Source organism: Oryctolagus cuniculus, chromosome 11, assembly GCF_051225735.1.
Source record: "Oryctolagus cuniculus isolate XC-2025 breed Fujian yellow rabbit chromosome 11, ASM5122573v1, whole genome shotgun sequence".
Classification (NCBI taxonomy): Eukaryota; Metazoa; Chordata; class Mammalia; order Lagomorpha; family Leporidae; genus Oryctolagus; species Oryctolagus cuniculus.
In genome coordinates this window covers 5,152,540-5,173,572 of record NC_142877.1, presented here as the reverse complement: position 1 = coordinate 5,173,572, position 21,033 = coordinate 5,152,540, and the positions used below count along the sequence as shown (strand labels likewise).

General features: G+C 50.1%; 2 protein-coding genes across 3 annotated transcripts in view; one reads left to right on the top strand and one right to left on the bottom strand.

Annotated features, from left to right (window-relative positions):
• Positions 1-21,033, top strand: part of RTF2 (replication termination factor 2) — a 32,960-nt gene extending 11,927 nt beyond the window's left edge. The window contains exons 6-9 of one of the 2 annotated variants that reach the window (XM_008274142.5): positions 15,255-15,359; positions 19,707-19,761; positions 19,869-19,964; positions 20,762-21,033. In XM_008274142.5, coding sequence (XP_008272364.2) covers positions 15,255-15,359; positions 19,707-19,761; positions 19,869-19,964; positions 20,762-20,937 — 432 coding nt within the window. In that variant the 3' untranslated portion in view covers positions 20,938-21,033. Of the gene's footprint in view, positions 1-15,254; positions 15,369-19,706; positions 19,762-19,868; positions 19,965-20,761 lie in introns of both variants that reach the window. The other variant, XM_002720873.6, reaches the window with a different exon arrangement.
• LOC100348856 (putative beta-1,3-galactosyl-O-glycosyl-glycoprotein beta-1,6-N-acetylglucosaminyltransferase 7) lies at positions 1,539-15,255 on the bottom strand. The gene is made up of 3 exons (XM_002720885.6): positions 8,248-15,255; positions 7,429-7,524; positions 1,539-4,254 (listed from the first exon to the last, which is right to left on the bottom strand). The coding sequence occupies exons 1-3, from the start codon at positions 9,215-9,217 to the stop codon at positions 4,028-4,030; spliced, it is 1,293 nt and encodes a 430-aa protein (XP_002720931.3). The 5' UTR covers positions 9,218-15,255; the 3' UTR covers positions 1,539-4,027.

Below are 21,033 nucleotides of genomic sequence, written 5' to 3'. Positions count from 1 at the left end.
TTAATGTGCTGTACATTGAGATTTAATGCTATAACGAGTACTCAAACAATATATTTCACTTTGTGTTTCTATGGGGGTGCAAACTGTTGAAATCCTTACTTAATGCATACTAAACTGATCCTCTGTAAAAAAAAAAAAAAAGAAAAGAAAAAAAAAAAGAAATTATCAATTCCCAACTTGACTCTCACTGGGATTAAACATGACAATAGGTCTGCTCTGATTTCATCATCATTTAAAAAAATCATCTATTATTTTTCACTTTGTGTTTCTGTGTGGGAGCAAACTGTTGAAATCCATACTTAATGTATACTGAGCTGATCTTCTGTATCTTAAGATAATCGAAAATGAATCATGATGTGAATGGAAGGGGAGAGGGAGTGGGAAAGGGGAGGGTTGTGGGTGGGAGGGACGGTATGGGGGGGAAGCCATTGTAATCCATAAGTCGTACTTTGGAAAATTATATGCATTAAATAAAAGTTTAAAAAAAAAAAAAAAAAAAAGAAACACAGTGAAAGTTCGTTTACTGAATGATTACTAATTAAGCTACAGATGGTTAATGGGGTGTCCAGTGTACCTAACTAACATTATTAATGGTAATAATAGGTTTATATTTTTAACTCTTGTCAGTCAGATTTATAACATACCCTACACATTTTTATGTCTTCTTTTTGCCCATTTTGGTTGGACCTAAGAATAAAAATGTTTGTGCATTTGGTGAAAAGAGTGATCCTATGATGCATGGTTTCATATATGTGGTAAGCTATGGTTATTTTTGATTTGTCTTCTGGAAATTCATTGGGGGTTGGGAGTTGGGTGTATACCACTGAGGTTTGCATTAAATAAATCAAGTATACAACAAAAAAAAAAAAAAAAAAACAAGGGTACAATAAAACACTTAGGTGATAAATGCAGGTTTCAGGTGTGACTGATTATCTATATCATCTCTTGTGAAAGGTTTAGGTTCTTCCTGCCTCTTGCCGGAATCTCGCTAGCCCAATTGTCTGTGCCAGGAAGTCTCCATTCATATGTTGAAGTGCAAACAAAGGGGGCGACTGCCTGTGGCTGCCCAGAACCTGTGACTGTGCTGGAGCAAGCTTGGGGAATGTAGTCTAACTGTGTGCCCAGCAAGAAGGGGCACGCATCAGCCATTTCTGTCAGACAGGTGCAGTTCCGGGAACCACTGTGCAGCATGCAAATGGGAATGGAAGAAGAATAAGCCGCAGGGCCAAGACCTAAAACACGTATTTTTATTTTTTTAAATACATCCGTGCCTTGCTTAATGATAGGGTTATGTTCTAAGAGTTGCATCACTCAGAGGTTTCATCATTGTGGGTGAACGTCATAGTGTACATAGACACACCTGGAAGGTGTGGACCAGTCACTGGACGTGGCCTCCTGATGCAGTCAAAACACAGGTGAAGACGAGGTGCGTGAGGCTGCTACCAGTGTAGCACAGCGTGCTGTCTTGTGGTAAGCTTTTTTATTTTCTAAGTAGAAGTGCACGCTGAGACAGTGATCAGCTGGTAACACAGGCGTGTGGTCAGGGCACTGCCTGACTGTGTGTGCCCTACTTTTATCCAGCTGGCGGTGCAGTGAGTTTGCTGACACCAGCACCTCTGCAGATGGGAGTAACCTGTTAGGCTGCACTGTTAGGACGCAGTGCAGACACAGGAAGTTTGCAGCCCTGTTCTGATTGTCGCAGACACTGTTGCATTTGTAATCTGTCGTCACCTGAAACTTCACGATGTGCTGCATTACTGTCGTATCTGAAATTTAGAGAAGTCAGCGTCTAGGAACAGTGCCAGGAACTTCTGTGGCGTTTCGGGCGAGTGTTTTCTTTGCACAGCCCATAGTTTCACCAATAATCTGACTTTTCAGCTCACTGGAAGAAACTTGAGGGTTTGAAAGAGATTTGGTTCCATGTTCTAACAGAAGGTGTGCCTACTTGATTTCAGTAAGCAGAGTGCAGAGATGTAGTTGCTAGGTTTTTTTGTTTTACTATAAACAAATCACTAGCTAAAAAATTAATTGTATTCCCCACTGTGTTCTTTGCTTCTTAAGATACAAAACACACTGGGGGTAATTACAGGTTGCCAAGTAAGAAATGTGCTTGTTACTCAACGCGTGAGCCACAGACCTGCAGTCTTGGCATCACCTTGGAATTGTCTGTTTGTATGTAAGACATACTCTTGGGCCTCCCAGACCTACTGAAATAGAATCTGCATTTTACCCTGAGAGCCCAGATGGTTTGTGTACTCAGTGAAGGTACAGAATTGCTGATGGAGACACTAGGGGTGTGATCAGTAAGTGGCGTTCGGCCTGCGAGTTTGCTGGCTCTCTTGTTTAGTTAGGCTTAGTAGATAGGTGAATGGAGCGGTCAGTGTTTCAAAGTCAGCAGTAAGACAAAAAAATGCAGCCTTGTGGCTTCTTTACGCTCTTTTCACGGAGGTGGTGGAAAGGGAGGGGGAAAAGTCAAGCTGAGGGGAAGAGTGCACCCCCAAAGTGGTCAGCTGCACCCTTTTCTGGCTTTGGCCTCCTTCACGTCTGCCATCTTTATGCTCTGCTGTCAGGCCTCAGGGAATCGCAGGACACGTGAGAAGGGCTGCTGGCCTGTCAGCCCCTCTGCTCATCCCTCCCTGGACACTCCGCTGAAGCGGGCGTCTCACACTGCCTGCTCCACTGTGCCTTGTGCCACGTGTATTGTCTTTAGTTTGCCATGCTTTACTGAAATGGTTGGTTCGGGAAGCTTCTTTCAGTGTGGGGGGTTGAGCCTGCTGGGGGCAGGTGTGTTTGGGTCCACCCTTCTTGGCGAGAGGAAAGATGGTGCAGTGGTGGCCTGGACTCCATAGCCCGCCTGCCTGGTCCATATCCCAGGTCTGCCTCCCTCGCTGTCTCCGTGTGTCTCCGCTTCCTCTCTGCAGCCTGCTGGGCAGAGACCCTTGTCTAGCCCTCTTCGAAGACTGAGTAACTATGCATTGACATTGAAATGAAATTAAGGGGGCCAGCACTGTGGCGTAGCAAGTAAAGCCGCCGCCTGCAGTGCCGGCATCCCATATGGGTGCCAGTTCTAGTCCTGGCTGCTCCACTTCTGATCCAGCTCTCTGCTATGGCCTGAGAAAGCAGTAGAAGATGGCCCAAGTCCTTGGGCCCCTGCACCCATGTGGGAGACCAGGAAGAAGCTCCTGGCTCCTGGCTTTGGATCGGCCCAGCTCCGGCTATTGTAGCCATTTGGGGAGTGAACCAACAGATGGAAGACCTCTCTCTGCCTCTGCCTCTCTGTAACTCTGCCTTTCAAATAAATAAATAAATCTTTTAAAAAATTACAGAAGTTTAGGGCAGCTTTCTTAAGACCTTGTGTTTCCCTCTCCAGATTAATTTCATTTTACTCAGAGAAATAGACTCTCAAGACCCGGGTTGAGTTCCCGGCTCCTAGCTTCAGCCTACCTCAGCCCCAGCCATTGTGGTTATTTGGAGAGAGAAGCAGCAGATGCGAGTGCTTTCTTGCTCACGCACCCACTCTCTGTCTCCCTCAAATAAATAATAAAATTAAAATTACAGACAAAACTTTTAGAAGAAACATACTGTGGGATTGTCATCCTGAAGTTACGCTGTTCTTGGCTGACCTGGGCCATTTTTGATCGGCACATTTTCATCAGTGGGAGTTTATTCTTGATTAGCTCATACACAGTAGCGTCCATGCCTCTAGAACGTGGTGTGTTGTTGTCGGCAGCTTGAATCTGGCTCTACGCATGTGGAGAAGTGTGGTTCTCAGCCTCTGCTCACAGAAGCAGTTGGCCTTCCGGGTGCTTCTGTTCCTGCCCCGGTGGTCACTTGAGTTGTGTCCTTGAGTTATGTCCCCAAAGCTGTAAAAGTGGCCTGTAGCCACTGGAAGTCCATTGGTAGCATGTTTCTGACCTCTTCGGGATGCTTGCAGGAAGGGGTCATTTCCCATTCTCTCCTCTGTGGTCCAGTGTCCTCTTGTTTCCACGCAGGGACAGAGTGGAGGCAGTGAGAAAGCCAGCTGTCTCTAGCAGTCCAGCCTCATGTTGAAAGGACTTTCCTCTTGGAAGTGCCAGTGCGGCTCCACGGGGACTTCTGCCTGCCGTAGAACCTTCAGTCTGTGCCGCCTCTCCAGGCACGTGACCACGAGCGGGTCTGCCGAGGCCTCGAATTTGTGAGCAAACAGACATGGCGACTGAATGATCCATGGCAGGTCCCCTGGTCCGTACACAGAGGTGTCCTGCGCATAGTGACCTGGAAAGGAAACCAGAGGCCTCACTGCCTGCCTCTCGGCTTCCCCAGAATTCGAGTTAAACAGCATTTCCACAACTGCTATGATGGGGGCTTTGATTTTTACTTTATGAAGGAAAGAGACATTTTCACTCTGTTAGTGGTAAGTCTATCCTTGGTTAAGGGTAGGTTTTCATGAGTCATGGCTCCTCTCACTGGTTTTTCAGAGTGAACAGTTAATATAAATATAAGTAATTAAAACAGGAGCTACAGTTAGAATCCAGAACTGACTGCTCCTTTGAGATGAACTCAGTGGCACTTTTTATGTGCCTGATACCAGGTTTGGCTCTTTTACTCTCTCAGTCCTCACAACAGCACTGCGACTTGGAGTCTGTCGTCACCAGATTTAGAGAAAGGAGGTGTCAGCTTTGTGAGGGTGAGGCCTGTCCCTTCCATTCCTGAGACCTCATTCTCTCTCCGCTAGCTCCTGCCCTGTTCCCCAGACCAGCCCAGAATCCTGCTTCTGAAAACCTGTCTTAAGGGAATGTTATTCAAAATGAAGGAGGGCATTTCATGACCAGACTAGCTCAGGGCTGTTTGTAAGACGGAGAAAGTCGGAAGGCACTTGTCATGGTGAGCAGCTTTACATGCTTGTGGTTCTTTAACTGGTAAACATTGCTACCGTGTGGTAGAATCTCAGTGGATTATACTTAACCAGATGAGAGTTAGGAATTAGACGAGCATTACAAAGCATTTATGAAGTCAGTAGGAAAAGGACCAGCTACACCTAGATTATAGCCATCTAGCTGTAATTTAGATACATAGGGATTTGAACTGGAAGGGAGCACAAACAAATGAGACATTTTCAGTTACACTAATGCCATCTGGGTGATTAAAAATAAATGAACCCTTTGTTGATGACTGTCCCGGGACGGCTGGCGTTCTGCGTGCAGAATCGGGCTGAGCTAGCCCAGGTAGCGGCAGCAGGCAGCTGCGTCTGGCCTGAGACCAGCTCTGTCTCTTCCCTGTTGGAGTGACCTCGCTTCTCCAAGCCTGGGTTTCCTCTGCACGGGGCTCATGGCAATAGTTTCTACCCGGGAGTTGCTGTGCGGGCCGAGTGCAGGCCCAGAGCCAGGCCTTCTCCGGAAGGTCCCCACCGTCCTACCGGTGCTTGGCCTGAGTCAGCGCTGCCTGCGTGCTGCCCAGATGGCTGCATCCCTGCTTTGCTGAACAGTCCCCACGCTGCTGCCAGCGATGGTAAGAGTTCCGAGGTGTTTCCTCGTGGGCAGTGTGGCTTTGTTAGAATTTACAGTAGCCAGGGTTTTTTCAACATTGTTGGAGCATCCCGGTTGCCACTGTGAAACAGTCCTTTATTACTGGTAGCCACAGTCTTCCACGACCTCTTAGGCCACCCCCACACCTGAGGGCACTGCTCCTGACAGCAGCAGGATGGGAGGGCGGTGAGCACCTGCTTCCCAGAGAGTGGGCAGGGTCAGCCTTTGTGCTGTGGAAACAGCCCCCTCCCTCAATCATGCCTGCCTTTTCCAAATCCTTCCCTGGGGGGTTCTTCCAGCGCTTCTGACCTGGTCCCTGTCAGGAGGCTGGTGGTGCACAGGCAGCAGGAGTTACTCATCTTGAACTATTCTGGGGCTTGGGTTTGCATTTTCTATTTGTCCCTAACCTGTTTGCTCATGGTTGGTCTGCTAACCAGCTGGGACACTGGCTGAACCTAGTTTGTCATGCATGTCTCGTTCATGTATTCAAACCCCGGGCCTTCCCCAAATGCGCTGTTGCACTAGGTCACATGCGTCTACGCCATGGTCCCTTCCCAGTGTTAGGAAGCTGCTTGCAGGCATTGGCAGGGCCCAGACAGCCTTCAGGAGGGACGCTCGGCAGTAGCCACCTCCAGAGAGTTTGCCTGAGTCTTGCTGAGACCTGGGTCTGCCAGGATCATAGCCCTCCACAGGGCAGGCACACGCCTCGGCCTCCTTCCCTTCACGCACTGCCCTGGAGCATTTGCGCATCTCTGCTGTATGCGTTCCTCAGAACTTTCCTGTCAAGCCACCACCTTCCAACGGCGATGGGGTCGGGGGAGCGAGTTAAGCCCTCCCCTTCCACCCTCCAGAGCTGGCATGAGTAACCCCACAGGAGCCACGTTCCAGGTGCTCACCCTGTAGGTATCCCCCAGAATCCACAGGCTGAGAACCCCTTTGCCCTCTGCCAGTTCCTACCAAACCTTTCACGCGGGAGGGGCACCATCCCCCTTCCCGATCCTGCTTTGCTGTGTCACGCTGGTAACTAAACCTCAGGGACACTAACGGAGGATACAGGCGAGTTCATTGTTCCTCGGGGAGCAGCTCCCCCGGGCTGAGCAAGGAGCTTCCTGCCCCAGGAACAGGGAGAGCGCCCCACCTCCCCGGTGAAGAGCACAGAGCAAGAGTGCGTAGTAATCCGCAAGTCAGACTCTGGGAGAAGAAACCGTCTTAGCCTTGATCGGCTTGACCACGAGGTCTGCCTTTGCCAGAGAGGTCCTGTGACAGAGTCTATGAATTGAACATCATTCATGACTCCAAGAAAACTGATTCCAAACACATAAGATTTTTAGGAGGTGGAAAACACAGGCCTGCCACAGTGAGGCCCATTGTGCCATCTGCTCCCTGTTTCAGAATGTGAAGCCGTCTGCTCTGGGCCAGCGGGTGTAGCAGGCTCTCTGTTCAGGGCACAGCAGAAATATTTCTGGTTTTGTGGACCTGGGCTAAGGGTCTCTGGCCTAGCTCCTCCGTCCTGCCCTTCACTGTCATGAACAGTACACCCAGGGAATGAGTGTGGCTGTGTTGCAGTAAAACTACTGTAAAAGTAAGCAGCCGGCAGCAGTTCCCTGACTGCCCAGAAGTGTGCACCTCTGTCACGCAGTTTGTGTCCCAGCAGAGGGGAGAGGGAGGCAGAGCTCATTCTCGTCAGTGTTTGAGTTTGAATTCCAGGAACAGGTAGAAAAAGGCGGGGAGCCTGTGGGTTTCTATTTAAGATTTATTAGCCTGTATATCTATAACCTGTGTGTTATTCTATATGGAAAAGTTTGATAATTGAATCATTACTAATTCCAGATTTGGTATAAAAACGGCCGTGAGTCTTTACTGTAGTTAAGGCAACAGCTGAATAGTTTATAAAACTTGAAGGGGTCTTTAGTTTGGGTTTTACCTTTGCATCCGTCGTGAACGCTTCCTTCCTCGTTTCTCCATTTAATAGCTCGGATATGTCCTTCCCAGCCAGCACTTGGAGTGGCACCTGGAGCATCTAGGGGAGAAACCAGGAATCAGTGTTCCGTTCCAGCTCTGCCAGTACAGGTTCTGTGCTGTCATTTCCGTTTCCCCTGGATGAGGTAGTCAGTGAGAAAGCCGGAAACGCCATTCTTGATAAAATTTGTAATTTGCTAATTCTGAGAGTAGGTTAGCACTTTCAGGAGCGGGTGGAGTGGACTACACTGGCCATAGAAATGGCTTCAGCTGGCGCCGCAGCTCACTAGGCTAATCCTCCACCTGCGGCACCAGCACCCCGGGTTCTAGTCCCGGTTGGAGCATCGGATTCTGTCCCAGTTGCTCTTCTTCCAATCCAGCTCTCTGCTGTGGCCAGGGGGTGCAGTGGAGGATGGCCCAAGTGCTTGGGCCCTGCACCCCATGGGAGACCAGGAGGAAGCACCTGATTCCTGGCTTTGGATCGGTGCAGTGTGCCGGCCGTAGCGGCCATTTAGGGGGTATACCAATGGAAAAGGAAGACCTTTCTCTCTGTCTCTCTTTCTCACTATCTAACTCTGCCTGTCAAAAAAAAAAAAGCTTCACTTTATATTTATATATATATATATTTTTTAATTTGACAGGTAGAGATATAGACAGTGAGAGAGAGAGAGACAGAGAAAAAGGTCTTCCTTCCGCTGGTTCACTCTGCAAATGGCCACTATGGCCGGCGCTATGCTGATCCAAAGCCAGGAGCCAGGCCCCTGTGCTGGGGGACCGTCCTTACCTGTTAGCCGGTTCAGGGTCTCCCAGTAGTGTTGCTCTGGGCTGTCGATGTCTTTGGACCACTGAAGCAAGTCTTTTGCACGGATGTCAGTCAGTATGAACTCTACAAACCTTCTCGTAAGTGCAAAGTAAGCACTTCCGAAATAAACCGTTAGGTTATGGGGTGGCTCAGCTCTGAACCTTCTGTTTGGAGACACATGGATGTATTCTTCAGGGCTAGATTTGGGGGGACTTGGACTTGTCTTAGATTTAATGTTTGGTGGCTGGGTTGACCCCGGAGTGATATTTTTATCATTCCATTTGCTTCTGAGGTAGTGTATGATTTCTTTGTTGGTTTTGATTGGAAAATCCTGTCCGCAAAGATTAATGACATAGTTCCACTGAAATCTGGAATGGACTAGATCTTTCATACAGTTAATATCTGCCTGTAGTCTTGTGAAGCCAGCATCAGCTGCCTCCTCTCTCTCGGATGAAATAAAAATGTTTTCAAAGCAGTCAGCGAGCGTTTGCACAGCGGCCCTGTGCTTCCCTGGGGCCTTGTCACCAAGGTGGATGCAGTAAACGTTCTGGGGGGCGTACGTCGCCCTGAGCAGCTGCACGAAGGTGGCCAGCTCCCTAGGAACAGTTATAATGTACGCCAGAGAGAACGCGCCCTCTTCTGCAGACAGGGGCCTGGTTATGAAACGCAGCCCGTGGGAGATCCTGGAGCAGTTTCCTGGGCTGCGTAAGTGAGCAAGTATTTCAGATCGATGAGGATTTTTACAGAATTTGGCAATTTGAGGGGCTGTCCTTTTGCCTTCAAATAAAGCTGAACACAGTTCATCTGGGTAAAAACCACATTCTACTACTGCTGGGTAGGTGGGTTCCTCCTCCGGGTCCTCAGGAATTGGATTCCTTAAATAAATAAAAATGAAGACACAGATGACGGTGCACATGACGAGTCCAGACTTTGTGGCTCGAAGCTGGCTCATGTTTAGAGCTTCAAGTGCGTTCTTGTTACCATCGTTTGAAATTTTCCTTTAAACCTCCTGAAAGAACAATGGGTAGAATTCAGGTCATTGTAGCTCCCCTCCCCCACCTTTACTGAGGCATACTAGAGGACATGCATTTAAAATGTCTGATTTGATCAGTTTCATGTACACACCCACAAAAACACCCACAGCCAAGAAACAGGCATTTCCCTCACCCCTCAGGTTTTTCCAACCTCTCCGTCCCCAGCTCTGTGTGATTGCTGATACGCTTGTTTTCACGTTAGGTGAGATAGCGTTTTCTGTACTTTTATATAGATGAAATTACAAAACCATTAACTTACTTGAGAGGCAGTGAGAGAGAGAGAGTGAAGATAGAGGACTCCAAACCGCTGGTTTTATCCCCCAGATGCCTGTTGGGCCTGGGCCTGGGCCTGGGCCTGGGCCTGGCTGAAGCTGGGAGCCAGAGCTCCAGCCAGGTCTCCTAGGTGGGTGGCAGGAACCCGGTTACTGATCAGGTGCTGCTTCTAGAGTCTGCACTGGTTGGAAGCTGGAGTCAGGAAGTGGAACTGGGACCTGCAGTGTGGGATGCAGCGTCCCACACAGCAGCTCAACTGCGGGCCCAGACGCTCGCCTGTTCGCTCTTTTCTGTTGCTGAGGAGTAGTCTGTCCCATGGCTGTGCTCGCTGATTGTTCATCTGTGGTGGACACTGAAGTTGTTAGCAGCTTTCGGCTCTTTCAAAGGTACCATGAAGACTCATGTACAAGTCTTTGTATGAGCGTGGGCTTTTGTTTCTTTGGGGTAAATATTGAAGAGTGAAATGGCTGGCTCACACATTGGTGTATGTTTCACTCCTTAAAAAAGCCACAAATGGTTCTCCATGGTGGTTGTCCCAGTGGTGTGTGTGAGTTCCACTTGCTCTGTGTCCTTGGCAGTACTTGGTCTTCTCACATGTTTTCATTTTAACCATTCTACTAGGTGTCGAGAGAATTACTGTGCATTTTGCATTTCGCTGATGGCCAGTGATGTTGAGCATATTTTCATGGGTTATTGGCATTATCCAGGTAGATTTAAAAAAAAAAAACGCATCAAATATTCATTTTGGATGTAGAATGTGAGTATACAGTAGAGTGGAATAGCTTCCAGGCATTATAAGATTAGACATTTGGTTGACCGGAGGCTTGTGACATCAAGAGACATTGTAGAATATTTTTCAGTAGAATAATTATCAAAGTTGTAGCTGTGATGCTGTTAGCTTTACTTTCTTTACATAGTACTAGACTACATCAGGAATGAGTGCCAGTTACAGTTCTTGGCGTGGGACTGCCTACATTTTGTTTTTGTCCAACATTAAATACTTCCTAGGAGTTGGTTTGAAGCGCATCACTCTCCTTAAAGCCAGCGGCAGGGTTTTTTCTTCACCCTTCCGCAGCCTCCCCCCACGCCCACCAGAGCCCAGTCAGCCAAGCCCAGAAGCCGGCGGTGCGGTTGGTATCGTGTGTGACCACTAGAACATCGTTTTTGAGCTTCTTACTGTGCGATTTAGTTTGTTCTAAAGACTTTATGGGGGGGATGGCAGTACCCCATATATACCGACTCTTTCTATTGAATTCTCTGTTCTGTGTGTTCCTGTTTTGGTTTGGTTTCTTTTAAAAGGCATCTTTAAAGGTGACCTGACAGTACGCTGCTGTATATTCTAGCATGTTACTGTTTCAGGGCACTGTTGGTAGTTTAACCAGCGTAAACTCTTAGTACTGAAAGAGGTTTTCAGAGCTTTACCCTGAAGAGAGACCGAAAGGCAGAGAGTAAGGTGCTCCGGATCGCATTTACCTGTGGGACCTGGCACTCAGCTGCCACGCCAGATGGGCTTTGCCTCAGGCCCCGTGCTGTACTCACAGCTCCAGCACACGTGAGTTGGGTACCTTTGGCCTGTACCAGACCCTTCCTGAGTCCAGTTCTTGACGGTGGGTGGGGTGCAGGATAGGACCTGCTCTGCAGGGATACCAGGCGCCTGTGGGGTGAGTCTCACTCTTGGCCTGGCCCAAGGGCCAGTGTGACCCCGACTGTGTCAGGTGTTCTCTCTCCTTACTGTGTGACGGTCCCGAAGGACACTGTCACCACAGCAGGAGAATTTTGTGTTACATCTGTTGTCTCTGGGCCCAGAATGCTATCCAAACCACTACAGGTTAGCACAGTGTGTTCCTGGGCTAGTGGAGCGCACAGTATTAGCTAGCTTGCAGTGCTGACTTTGAATTCAGAGGCTGTCCAGCTGTCCAGTAAAGCAGACTTCTCTGCTCCCAGCCTGCATCTCCCTCAGTCGTGGGTCAGTCGTTTCAGCCGCTTTGCTGGGAGGAGGAGACTTCAGTGTAGACGCCCCGCTCAGGACAGACACAGCACGTTTAGCATGTTCACTGCCGGCACAGGGTGAGAACTGGGGCCTGGGTGCGACCTTGAGGCTGACTGTGGTATCACTGCCACGTGAGGAGGTAACAGGTGGTGGCATTTGAATTTAAGATCTGGTGGATCCCACACTGCAGAAATATCCCGCTTGTGTTTTCTTTGCCATAGACAGACAGCGGTTACTGTTTCTCAAAGAGAAAGATGCTGCAACATGTGTATTTCAGATACTACTGGTATTCTAGTATTTCTATTTCAGAAAAGCGTATCTTACCTCAAAAATAATCCTGCTCACCCTGTGCTGCTCATGGTCCCTGGGTGATAGTGCAGCACTCACCAGAGGGTACCCCTCGTACTCCAGCTCGGGGATGGGGTCCCGGCAGGGTGGGCCAGCCCGACCAGTGCTCCCGCCGTGCGCCTCCCGCAGTGGCTGTGGCTCCTCACAACATGAGCGAGCTGCTTGGCAGGTTTTGTTGCCTGGCATCCCTGGGGAGTTCCGTCCTTGCCAATTCTGACCTGCACACTGGAGAATGGTGGCTGCTTTTTCGCGTCTGTGTGCCTTCAGCGCCCTCCAGCCTGCAGGGAAAACAAAGCGAGACAACAGAAAACACTCGGCCCACACACCGTTAGGATTCTCAGACTGCCCGATGAAATCCTGGCATTCGTGGGACAGATTCTTGAAATGCTTTAAAAACAGGAGGCAGAATTTAGATATATGACTCTTTAGTTAAAGGGATAAATTCATTTTAAAATCTTATTCCTTTTAAGCAGCACTCAGAAATCCTGGAACTTCAGCGTGACTCCAGAGGGCTTGGTTTCAGGGGAGCTGAGCCCTGCTCTGTCCTCTCTAGTGCCGCCATTGGCCAATGCTGAGCATGGGGCCAGGGCAAGGTCCTGCGTGGCCCCTCAGTCAGCTGCTTCTTCCCCACCTTTGGGTACTTTTGTTAACGTCCTTCCCTTTTGGGTTCTTGCTTGCTGGTACTCTCTCGGGGCTTCTATCGACAGATCTATTAACAGTAGTGAAGGGAAAGGGTTGGGGCACAGCCGCTAGGACATCACTTGGGACGCATCCAGGATCAGAGTGGGCTGGATTGAAATCCCAGCTCCGCTCCCGATTCCGGCTTCCTGCTAATGTATACCCTGGGAGGCAGTGGGTGGTGGTCAAGCAGTCAGATTCCTATACCCCTGTCGGAGACCCGGATTGAGTCCCCAGCTCTTGCTTCAGCCTCTCCTGGCCCTGGCTGTGGCAGGCGTTTGAGGAATGAACCAGCAGATGGAAGATGTCTTTGTCTGTCTCTCCCTCTGTCTCGTTGCTTTTCATTTAAATAAAAAGTTTAAGAGAGTGAAGCCAAGAGACAGCAGTCATCACTATGGAGACTTACCATCTTGTGTATTTCTAGACACCTGCTAGGCTAGACTTTTAGTCAGGTGAGTGCAGGTTTTCTTCACCTGCTCGCAGCCTTGTTATCGGTACAAGCTGCCTTTTTGCAGGACAGATCCTGCTGTTGCTATAGAAAGAGTTCTTAGCTGAGCAGAGACAATCTGTCTCCCTGATCTTCAGGGATTACTGCACTCGTGCCTTCTTTCGGTGGTGAGCTCATGTCTGAATGGCGATGTTGGGATTCCATGAGTTGAGGTCCTGTTTTTATCCGGCAGGAGTCAGGAGGATCCTCTTGTGGATGGGTAGACCGTGCTGCAGCCTGAGAAGACTGCTGCTCTGTGGCAGCACTGGGCCAGCAGGGCCGTGCATACTGCTGATTCAGCCTCTCAGATAGAGCAATGCTGTGCACAACACAGCTGTGTGCAGAACAAGGGCCATGGCCTCTGAAAGTCACATCCAGAGGAAAGAGCCTGCTGCCCTGGCACTGGGAGAAAGGGGGCAGCAGGGCGAGTGAAACAAGTGCCAGACTCCTCACCACCTCTTTTTTTTTTTTTTTTTTTTTTTTTGACAGGCAGAGTGGACAGTGAGAGAGAGAGACAGAGAGAAAGGTCTTCCTTTTGCTGTTGGTTCACCCTCCAATGGCCGCCGCGGCTGGTGCGCTGCGGCCGGCGCACCGCGCTGATGCGAAGGCAGGAGCCAGGTGCTTTTCCTGGTCTCCCATGGGGTGCAGGGCCCGAGCACTTGGGCCATCCTCCACTGCACTCCCGGGCCACAGCAGAGAGCTGGCCTGGAAGAGGGGCAACCAGGACAGAATCCGGCGCCCCAACCGGGACTAGAACCCGGTGTGCCAGCGCCGCTAGGTGGAGGATTAGCCTATTGAGCCGCGGTGCCGGCCCCTCGCCACCTCTTGGTTCTGTGTCCAGGAGGGTCGTTTATACCGGAGCCACAGCTCCAGGCCAACTGTGCCTTCCCTGCCACCTGATTCTTACTTCCTGTCGATTCTGTCTCTTTCCCTCTTCAAGACACACCCTCCTCCCCCAGGATTCTCAGCCCAGATATCCATTCCTCCTGCTGAGCAGTGGACGGTTCTGGGGTGAGAGGGGGTGGCAGTGTCCCTGCATGATCACGGGGCCTCTCTGGGAGGCTTGCAAGTGGACATGCCTCTGTGTGTGCCCAGCGTACACTTCTGCCTCCACGAAACTGTTGGTGGTCTAGAATCTACCTTCATGCTTGAGGATTTTCTAGAGAGACTCGAGGATTTAACACGTGGTTGAACTCCCAGCTAAGGCTGACTGTGTGATGTAGGTAGGATGCCTAACTGTGTGTAAGGGGATGACACAGGCTGCAGAGTCTGAAAACATCCAGGTGAGGTTTCCTTGCTCCTACCCTTGAGGGGCCACACAGCAAACACTTCCCCCAGCAACCAAACACAGCCGCGTGCATGCCATGCCACTGTCGGGGGACACTGGGTCGGTGCCCAGGGTTTTTGCTGAGGGCTGGTGATGTAACCTCTGCTAGCGGGAAAGCAGCCGTTCAGCATAAATCACTTGTTTATACAGGTGGTGTTGGCACCCTGAGCCACACTTATCGGTTAAGAAAAGGCAGGTGGGGCTGGCGCTGTGGCACAGTAGGTTAATCCTCCGCCTGCAGTGCCGGCACCATATGGGTGCCAGTTCTAGTCCCAGCTGCCCCTGTTCCCATCCAGCTCTCTGCTGTGGCTTGGGAAAGCAGTGGAGGATGGCCAAGTGCTTGGGCCCTTGCATCCTCGTGGGAGACCAGGAAGAAGCACCTGGCTCCTGGCTTTGGATTGGCACAGCTCCGGCCATTGCAGCCATTTGGGGAGTGAACCAACAGAAGGAAGACCTTTCTCTCTGTCTCTCCCTCCCACTGTCTGTAACTTTATTACTCAAATAAATAAATAAAAAATAAAAAAAACCTTGCTTTTAAACATTTGAAAATAATAATAAATAAATACAAATTCAATTGGAAACTATTTAAAGAAAAGAAATGGCAGGAACCATCCCCAAATCCAAGTTCGCAGACACCAGCCAAGTATCAGCCTTGCAGGCAGGCACCTTCGAGACAAGACTCTTGGTCCTGTGTGCTAACACTGGTCCACGCACAGAGCCTTCCCAAGCCTGGTTCTGAGCTGAGGGCTGACCAGCCACGGTGCAGACAGAAAGTAACGGGACCAGAGCTTGAGGTGAGTTGTGGGGACTGCGCGGTGACGGAGTCTGTCTTCTCCTGTTTGCCCTCTCCAGTGCGGCACCGCCTTCCAGGAGGATGACATCATTGTGCTCAATGGCACCAAGGAGGACGTGGAAACGCTGAGAGGAAGGATGGAGGAGAGGAGGCTGAGAGCCAAGGTGGGAAAGGTAACTTGGGTCTGCCCGTCCTCCTCCTCTGCCGCAGAGCTGATGCAGCCCCAGAACCAGGCTGCTGGCAGCTGTGGGAGGCTTTGCAGCAGTCACTGGGGTTTGTGTGACCCAGAAGGGCCTGGGTTCCAGAGACGCTCCATGATGGAACGCAACTTCATTGTCAGGGAAGTGGGGTGTGACAACACTGCAGAGGACATGGGGTTGTCAGGAGGGTTATGGTCCACGTTCTAAAAGCACTAGAAGTGTTGCTTAAATGATAAAACATAATGAACAGGCTCAGACCAGTGTTTGAGTAAGAAATCATCCAGGGGCCAGCATTGTAGACCAGTGGATTAGGCTGCCAGTTGCTGTGCCAACAACCTTTATGGGAGTGCCAATTCAAGTCCTGGCTACTCTACTTTTAACGCAACTTCCTACCAATAAAGCCTAGGAGGACAGCAGGTGATGGCTCAAGTCATTGGACCCCTGCTGCCCATGTGGGCTACCTGAGTAGAGTTCCTAGTTCCTGGCTTCAGCAGGCCATTTGGGGAATGAACCAGCAGGTGGAAAAATCACATATGCAACCCCTCCACCCCTCCTCAGTCATTCTTCTTTCAATAAAATCTTTAAAAGAAAAAAATTAATCCAGGGTGCTGTCCAGCAGTAGACTTGAGTCCAGCAGTAGACTTGAAGTACGGCAGTGCTGGTGCTGGTGCTGCAGGTAGCGGCCTACCGTGCTGCGCCACAGCACCAGCCCCGTGGGGCAGTTCCAAAGATGTTAATACAGCATTCCTGAGAAGCACTTAAAAAGTCACGTGGTCACTTAAGGACTGCTGAGGTTAAAAGGCAGGTTTTGAGGGGCCGGCGCTGTGGCACAGTCGGTAAAGCCACCACCTGCAATGCCAGCATTCCATATGGGCGCCAGTTCATGTCCTGGCTGCTCCACTTCTGATCCATTTCCCTGCTAATGACCTGGGAAAGCAGTGGAGGTTGGCCCAAGTCCTTGGGCCCCTGCACCCACTAGGGAGACCTGGAAGAAACTCTTGGCTCCTCGCTTCAGTCTGGTCCAGTCCTGGCTGTTGCGGCCATCTGGGGAGTGAACCGGTGGATGGAAAATCTCTCTCTCTCCCTCTCTCTCTCTAACTCCTTCAAATAAATCATAAAAAAAAAAAAAAAAAAAAAAAGCAGGTGTAGTTATATGTGTGTGAGTTCTAAGTTGTTTTTCTAAATTACTAAGATTAAGATTATCATTAAGAGAAAAAAAAAAACTAAGAGCAAGTAAAAGCCTTTTTGACAAGGGACAGTTAGCAAATTGGATCCGCTTATTCTTCAATGTTACCATTGAGAAAACAGTTTTTAAAAAGACAAAAAGGAGGGGCCGGCCCTGTGGCGTAGTGGGTAAAGCTGCTGCCTACAGTGCCGGCATCCTATGTGGGCATCAGTTCCAGTCCCGGCTGCTCCACCTCGGATCCAGCTCTGTGCTATGGCCTGAGAAAGCAGTGGAAGATGGCCCAAGCCCTTAGGCCCCTGAACCCGCGTGGGAGGCCCTGAAGAAGCTCCTGGCTCCTGGCTTCAGATCAGTGCAGCTCTGGCTGTTGTGGCCACTGGGAAGTGAACCAGCGGATGGAAGACCTCTCTCTCTCTCTCTCCCTCTCCCTCTCTCTCTCTCTGCCTTTCAAATAACATAAGTCAATCTTTAAAAAAAAAAAAAAAAAAAAAAAAAAAAAAAAAACACACACACAAAAGGGAAAAGTTGTTTAAAAGAAAGCTGCTAGAGATTTCCACCCAGTTGCTGACCGTTCCACTTCAGGGAGTCCTCCGTCACAGCCTTGCTGTTCAGAGCCTGCTGGAGCTGACAGGCCCTCCGCAAAGTCCCGGGCTGGGAGCTCCTCCGGAACAGCTCCAGGGACCAGAGTTCTTCCCAAGTTCTTCCTTGCACCGCACACAGGACGCAGCCTTTCCTGCCTGCCTCCACCTCGCTCCAGCTTTCAGATAAACTCAGTGAAAGGAGGGCTTAGAAATAGCAGTGGTCTCTCTCTCTCTCTCTCTCCCCCCCTTCCCCCTCTCTCTCTCGCTCTCTCGCTCTCTCTCTAAGGGCTTAGTATCAGCCTTCACAAATTTGAATCCTTGCAATTCAGGTGTGAAGTGAACATGGTTTTTTTTGTTTTGTTCAAGAAAGGTTGTTTGTTTCTCAATGTTTATTAGAAGGGACTTTCTGAAATTATTTGGTTGTGTATCTCTACCGCCACCTTTTGGATACCTAGGGAAATAACATTTTTAAAGTAGATTGTAGTCTAATTTGTCTTTCTTGCCATTAAATTAGTTATAACACGGCTGTGTGATATTAGCCTAATTAGTTCTTTTTAAGAAAAATTCTTGCTAGGGGTGGGCATTTGGCATGGAAGTTAAGACATCCACATTCCATTTCAGAGTATCATTTCCATCCTTGGCTCTGGCCTCTGGCTCTGCCACCTTCCTGCTATTGTGGCCTGGAAGGGAACAGGCAATGGCTCAAGTAATGGGTTCCTGCCACCCACGTCAGTGACCTGGATTGCATCCTAACCTCCCGACTTCTCCCTGGCCTAGTCCCAGCCGTTGCCAGCACTTCAGAGAGAACCAGCAAATGGGAGCTCATACTTCCTCTCAGATATTTCAAAAAGTTAAAACTTTTTAAATTCTTGGTGACCAAAATAACTATATGAATAACAAAATTCTAGTCCTTAATAATCGAACAATAAGGCCGGCGCCGTGGCTCAATAGGCTAATCCTCCACCTTGCGGCGCCGGCACACCGGGTTCTAGTCCCGGTCGGGGCGCCGGATTCTGTCCCGGTTGCCCCTCTTCCAGGCCAGCTCTCTGCTGTGGCCAGGGAGTGCAGTGGAGGATGGCCCAGGTGCTTGGGCCCTGCACCCCATGGGAGACCAGGAAAAGCACCTGGATTCTGGCTCCTACCATCGGATCAGCGCGGTGCGCCGGCTGCAGCGGCGGCCATTGGAGGGTGAACCAACGGCAAAGGAAGACCTTTCTCTCTCTGTCTCTCTCTCTCACTGTCCACTCTGCCTGTCAAAAAAAAAAAATAATAATCGAACAATAGTAATCCAGAGTTTAGCAGAATTAGCTAAAATGTTTAATATGTTCTATGGGGGGTGGGGGAGGCTGGTGCTGTGGCATAGTGGGTAAAGCTACTGCCTGTAGTGCTGGCATCCCATGTGGACGCTGGTTTGAGTCCCAGCTGCTCCATTTCTGATCCAGCTCTCTGCTATGGCCTGGGGAAGCAGTAGAAGATGGCTCAAGTCCTTGGGCCCCTGCACCCATGTGGGAGACCCGGAAGAAGCTCCTGGCTCCTGGCTTCGGATCAGCACAACTCCTGTTGTTGCAGCCACTTGGGGGGAGTGAACCAGTGGATGGAAAACCTTTCTCTCTCTCTGTCTCTGCCTCTGTAACTCTGCCTTTCAAGTAAATAAATAAGTCTTTAAAAAAATGTTCTATGGTATAAACCTCAAGGCCTGTAGTTTCATTTTCATTTTCTCTCTTTTTTTCTTTCTTTCTTTTGAGAAAGAAGAAAGAGAGACACACCAACAGAGCTCTTCCCTCTGCTGGTTCACTCCCCAAATGCCCGCAGCAGTCAGGGCTGGGCCAGACCAAAGCTAGGAGCCAGAAACAATCCAGGTCTCTCCCATGGGTGGCAGGGACCTACGTACTGGAGCCGTCACCCGCTGTCTCCCAGGGAGTGCATTAGGAATGTGGGTGGAGCTGGGACGCACATCCAGACATTCAAACGTGCGATGTGACATCCCAGTGACCTAACTGCTGTGCCAGATGCCCACCCCGAGGCCTTCCTGTTAAATAAACAAATACCAGAGCAGTCCAGCATCTTTGAAGGAGGGTTGCCAGAATCCGGAATGGGTAAGAGTTAGGCCATGTTTGAGCTGGCTAGACTTCACATGCTCAGCTATGCTTTATGTTACTGTTCCTTTAACTGCTCCATGTATACAGCAGTCGCCGTAACATTCTTATTGAAGTCTTTGTTTAGGATTCTTGATTTTGAAATATAAAAAAATTTAGACAAAAGATATGCGTTTTAAAGAAGAGTTATTAAAGGCAGAGCAACAGAGAAAGATCTTCCACCCTCTGCTTCACTCCCCAAATGGCCGAAATAGCCAGGCCACAACCTACAGCAAAGTTCTAATGTGAGGCAAAGTGGATAACACAGGCAAAGGTTGAGGTTTAGAATGAACCACGGTACCAAAGTCTTCAGAATGAGTACCTGCTTTGGCTGTCAAACAGGACTCTCGGGCCTGGGCGGCCGTAGTGGGGCTAAAACAGGTGCATCCTCCACCGTCCTTTCTTTTTACAGAAAACAAAGAAGCCCAAGGCAGCGGAGTGTGTCTCGAAACCAGGAGCCAGTGAAGGTGAGATGCTAATCAGGCCCTCATTTCAGCCATGTGGGACTCCAAGGCTGTTTCCTAAGCAATTCCTGCTTTTGTGGTGTTTTGTTTTGTTATTGTTTTCTTTATAGAATCCACCAAGACATCAAAAGTTAAGACAGGGAAGCCTGAAGATTCCAGCCTTGATTCTAGAGAGAAGAAAACCAACTCGGCTCCCAGAAGTGCAGGTGGGTCCCACGGAGACACCGAGCACTGGGGAAGCTGGAAGTGCAGCGGTTTTGTGTGGGTGGTGGTGGGTGAGTGAGTGAAGGAGAGAAGTCGGCCTTGGCCTCTGTCCCGTCTGCAAATGGTCTGCTGGGCTCTCCAGCGGGTGACGGGGATGTCCACGCACCCTCGTCGGGGTAGGTCCTGGCAGGACTGCATGGGTCTGGGCGCATGTGCAGTCGTTCAGTTTGCCGTGGAGTAGGTGCTGCCGCCACGCCAGAGAGCACTGGGGTTCCGTGGCCTCCACGGCTCTTCATACCCTCTCCTCTCCGCTTGCCCCTTGGCCGAGAGTCAGTTTCTCCCGAAACTGTCTTTAACTCAGAACATTTTCCTTCATAAAGCGAAAAGCACAGATTGGTTAGGTAAAAGAATGTGGTGTCTTATGTGCTGAGCAGTATCCGCAGAGGTGAGTGAGGGCCCGTCCCAGCCCTGCGTGTCGTGGCCTCAGTTAAGCCACTCACAGAGCTGGCCCGTGCCCTGCGCGTGGTGAGCTGCGGCCAGCAGGGTGTGGGGACAGGAACGGGGCTGGGAGTCGTCTCTGCAGGAGCTGGCAGTGAGGGGAGGGGCTTCGGAGACTGGAGTTGAGAGGTGACGTAGAGAATGCAGGAACCCATGCGTGGCTGTCCCCTAGGCTGTGTTTGCCATGAACTCGTGACGCCCTCACCTTGCTCAGAGGCTGCTGCCCTTCCTCTGGAGGGTGGGCTCTGTGGGGCAATCTCTAGTTCAGCCTGAAGGTTCTGGCTTTGCATTTTTCTGGCAGTGAGTGGGAGCTCGTCCGGAAAAGCTGGGAAGCCTCCGTGTGGAGCCCCAAAGAGGTCCATCGCCAACAGCGACGAATCTGAAACCTACAAGTCGATTTTCACAACCCACAGCTCCGCCAAGCGCTCCAAGGAGGAGTCGGCGCACTGGGTCACCCACACGTCGTACTGCTTCTGAAGCGCACGCCCACGGCTGCTCCCGGTGTCCCGTGGGGTCTCTGCGTGGCTCGTGGTCTCTGTGTGCGCGGTGTTATAAAGTTGTCTTCACCCCCTC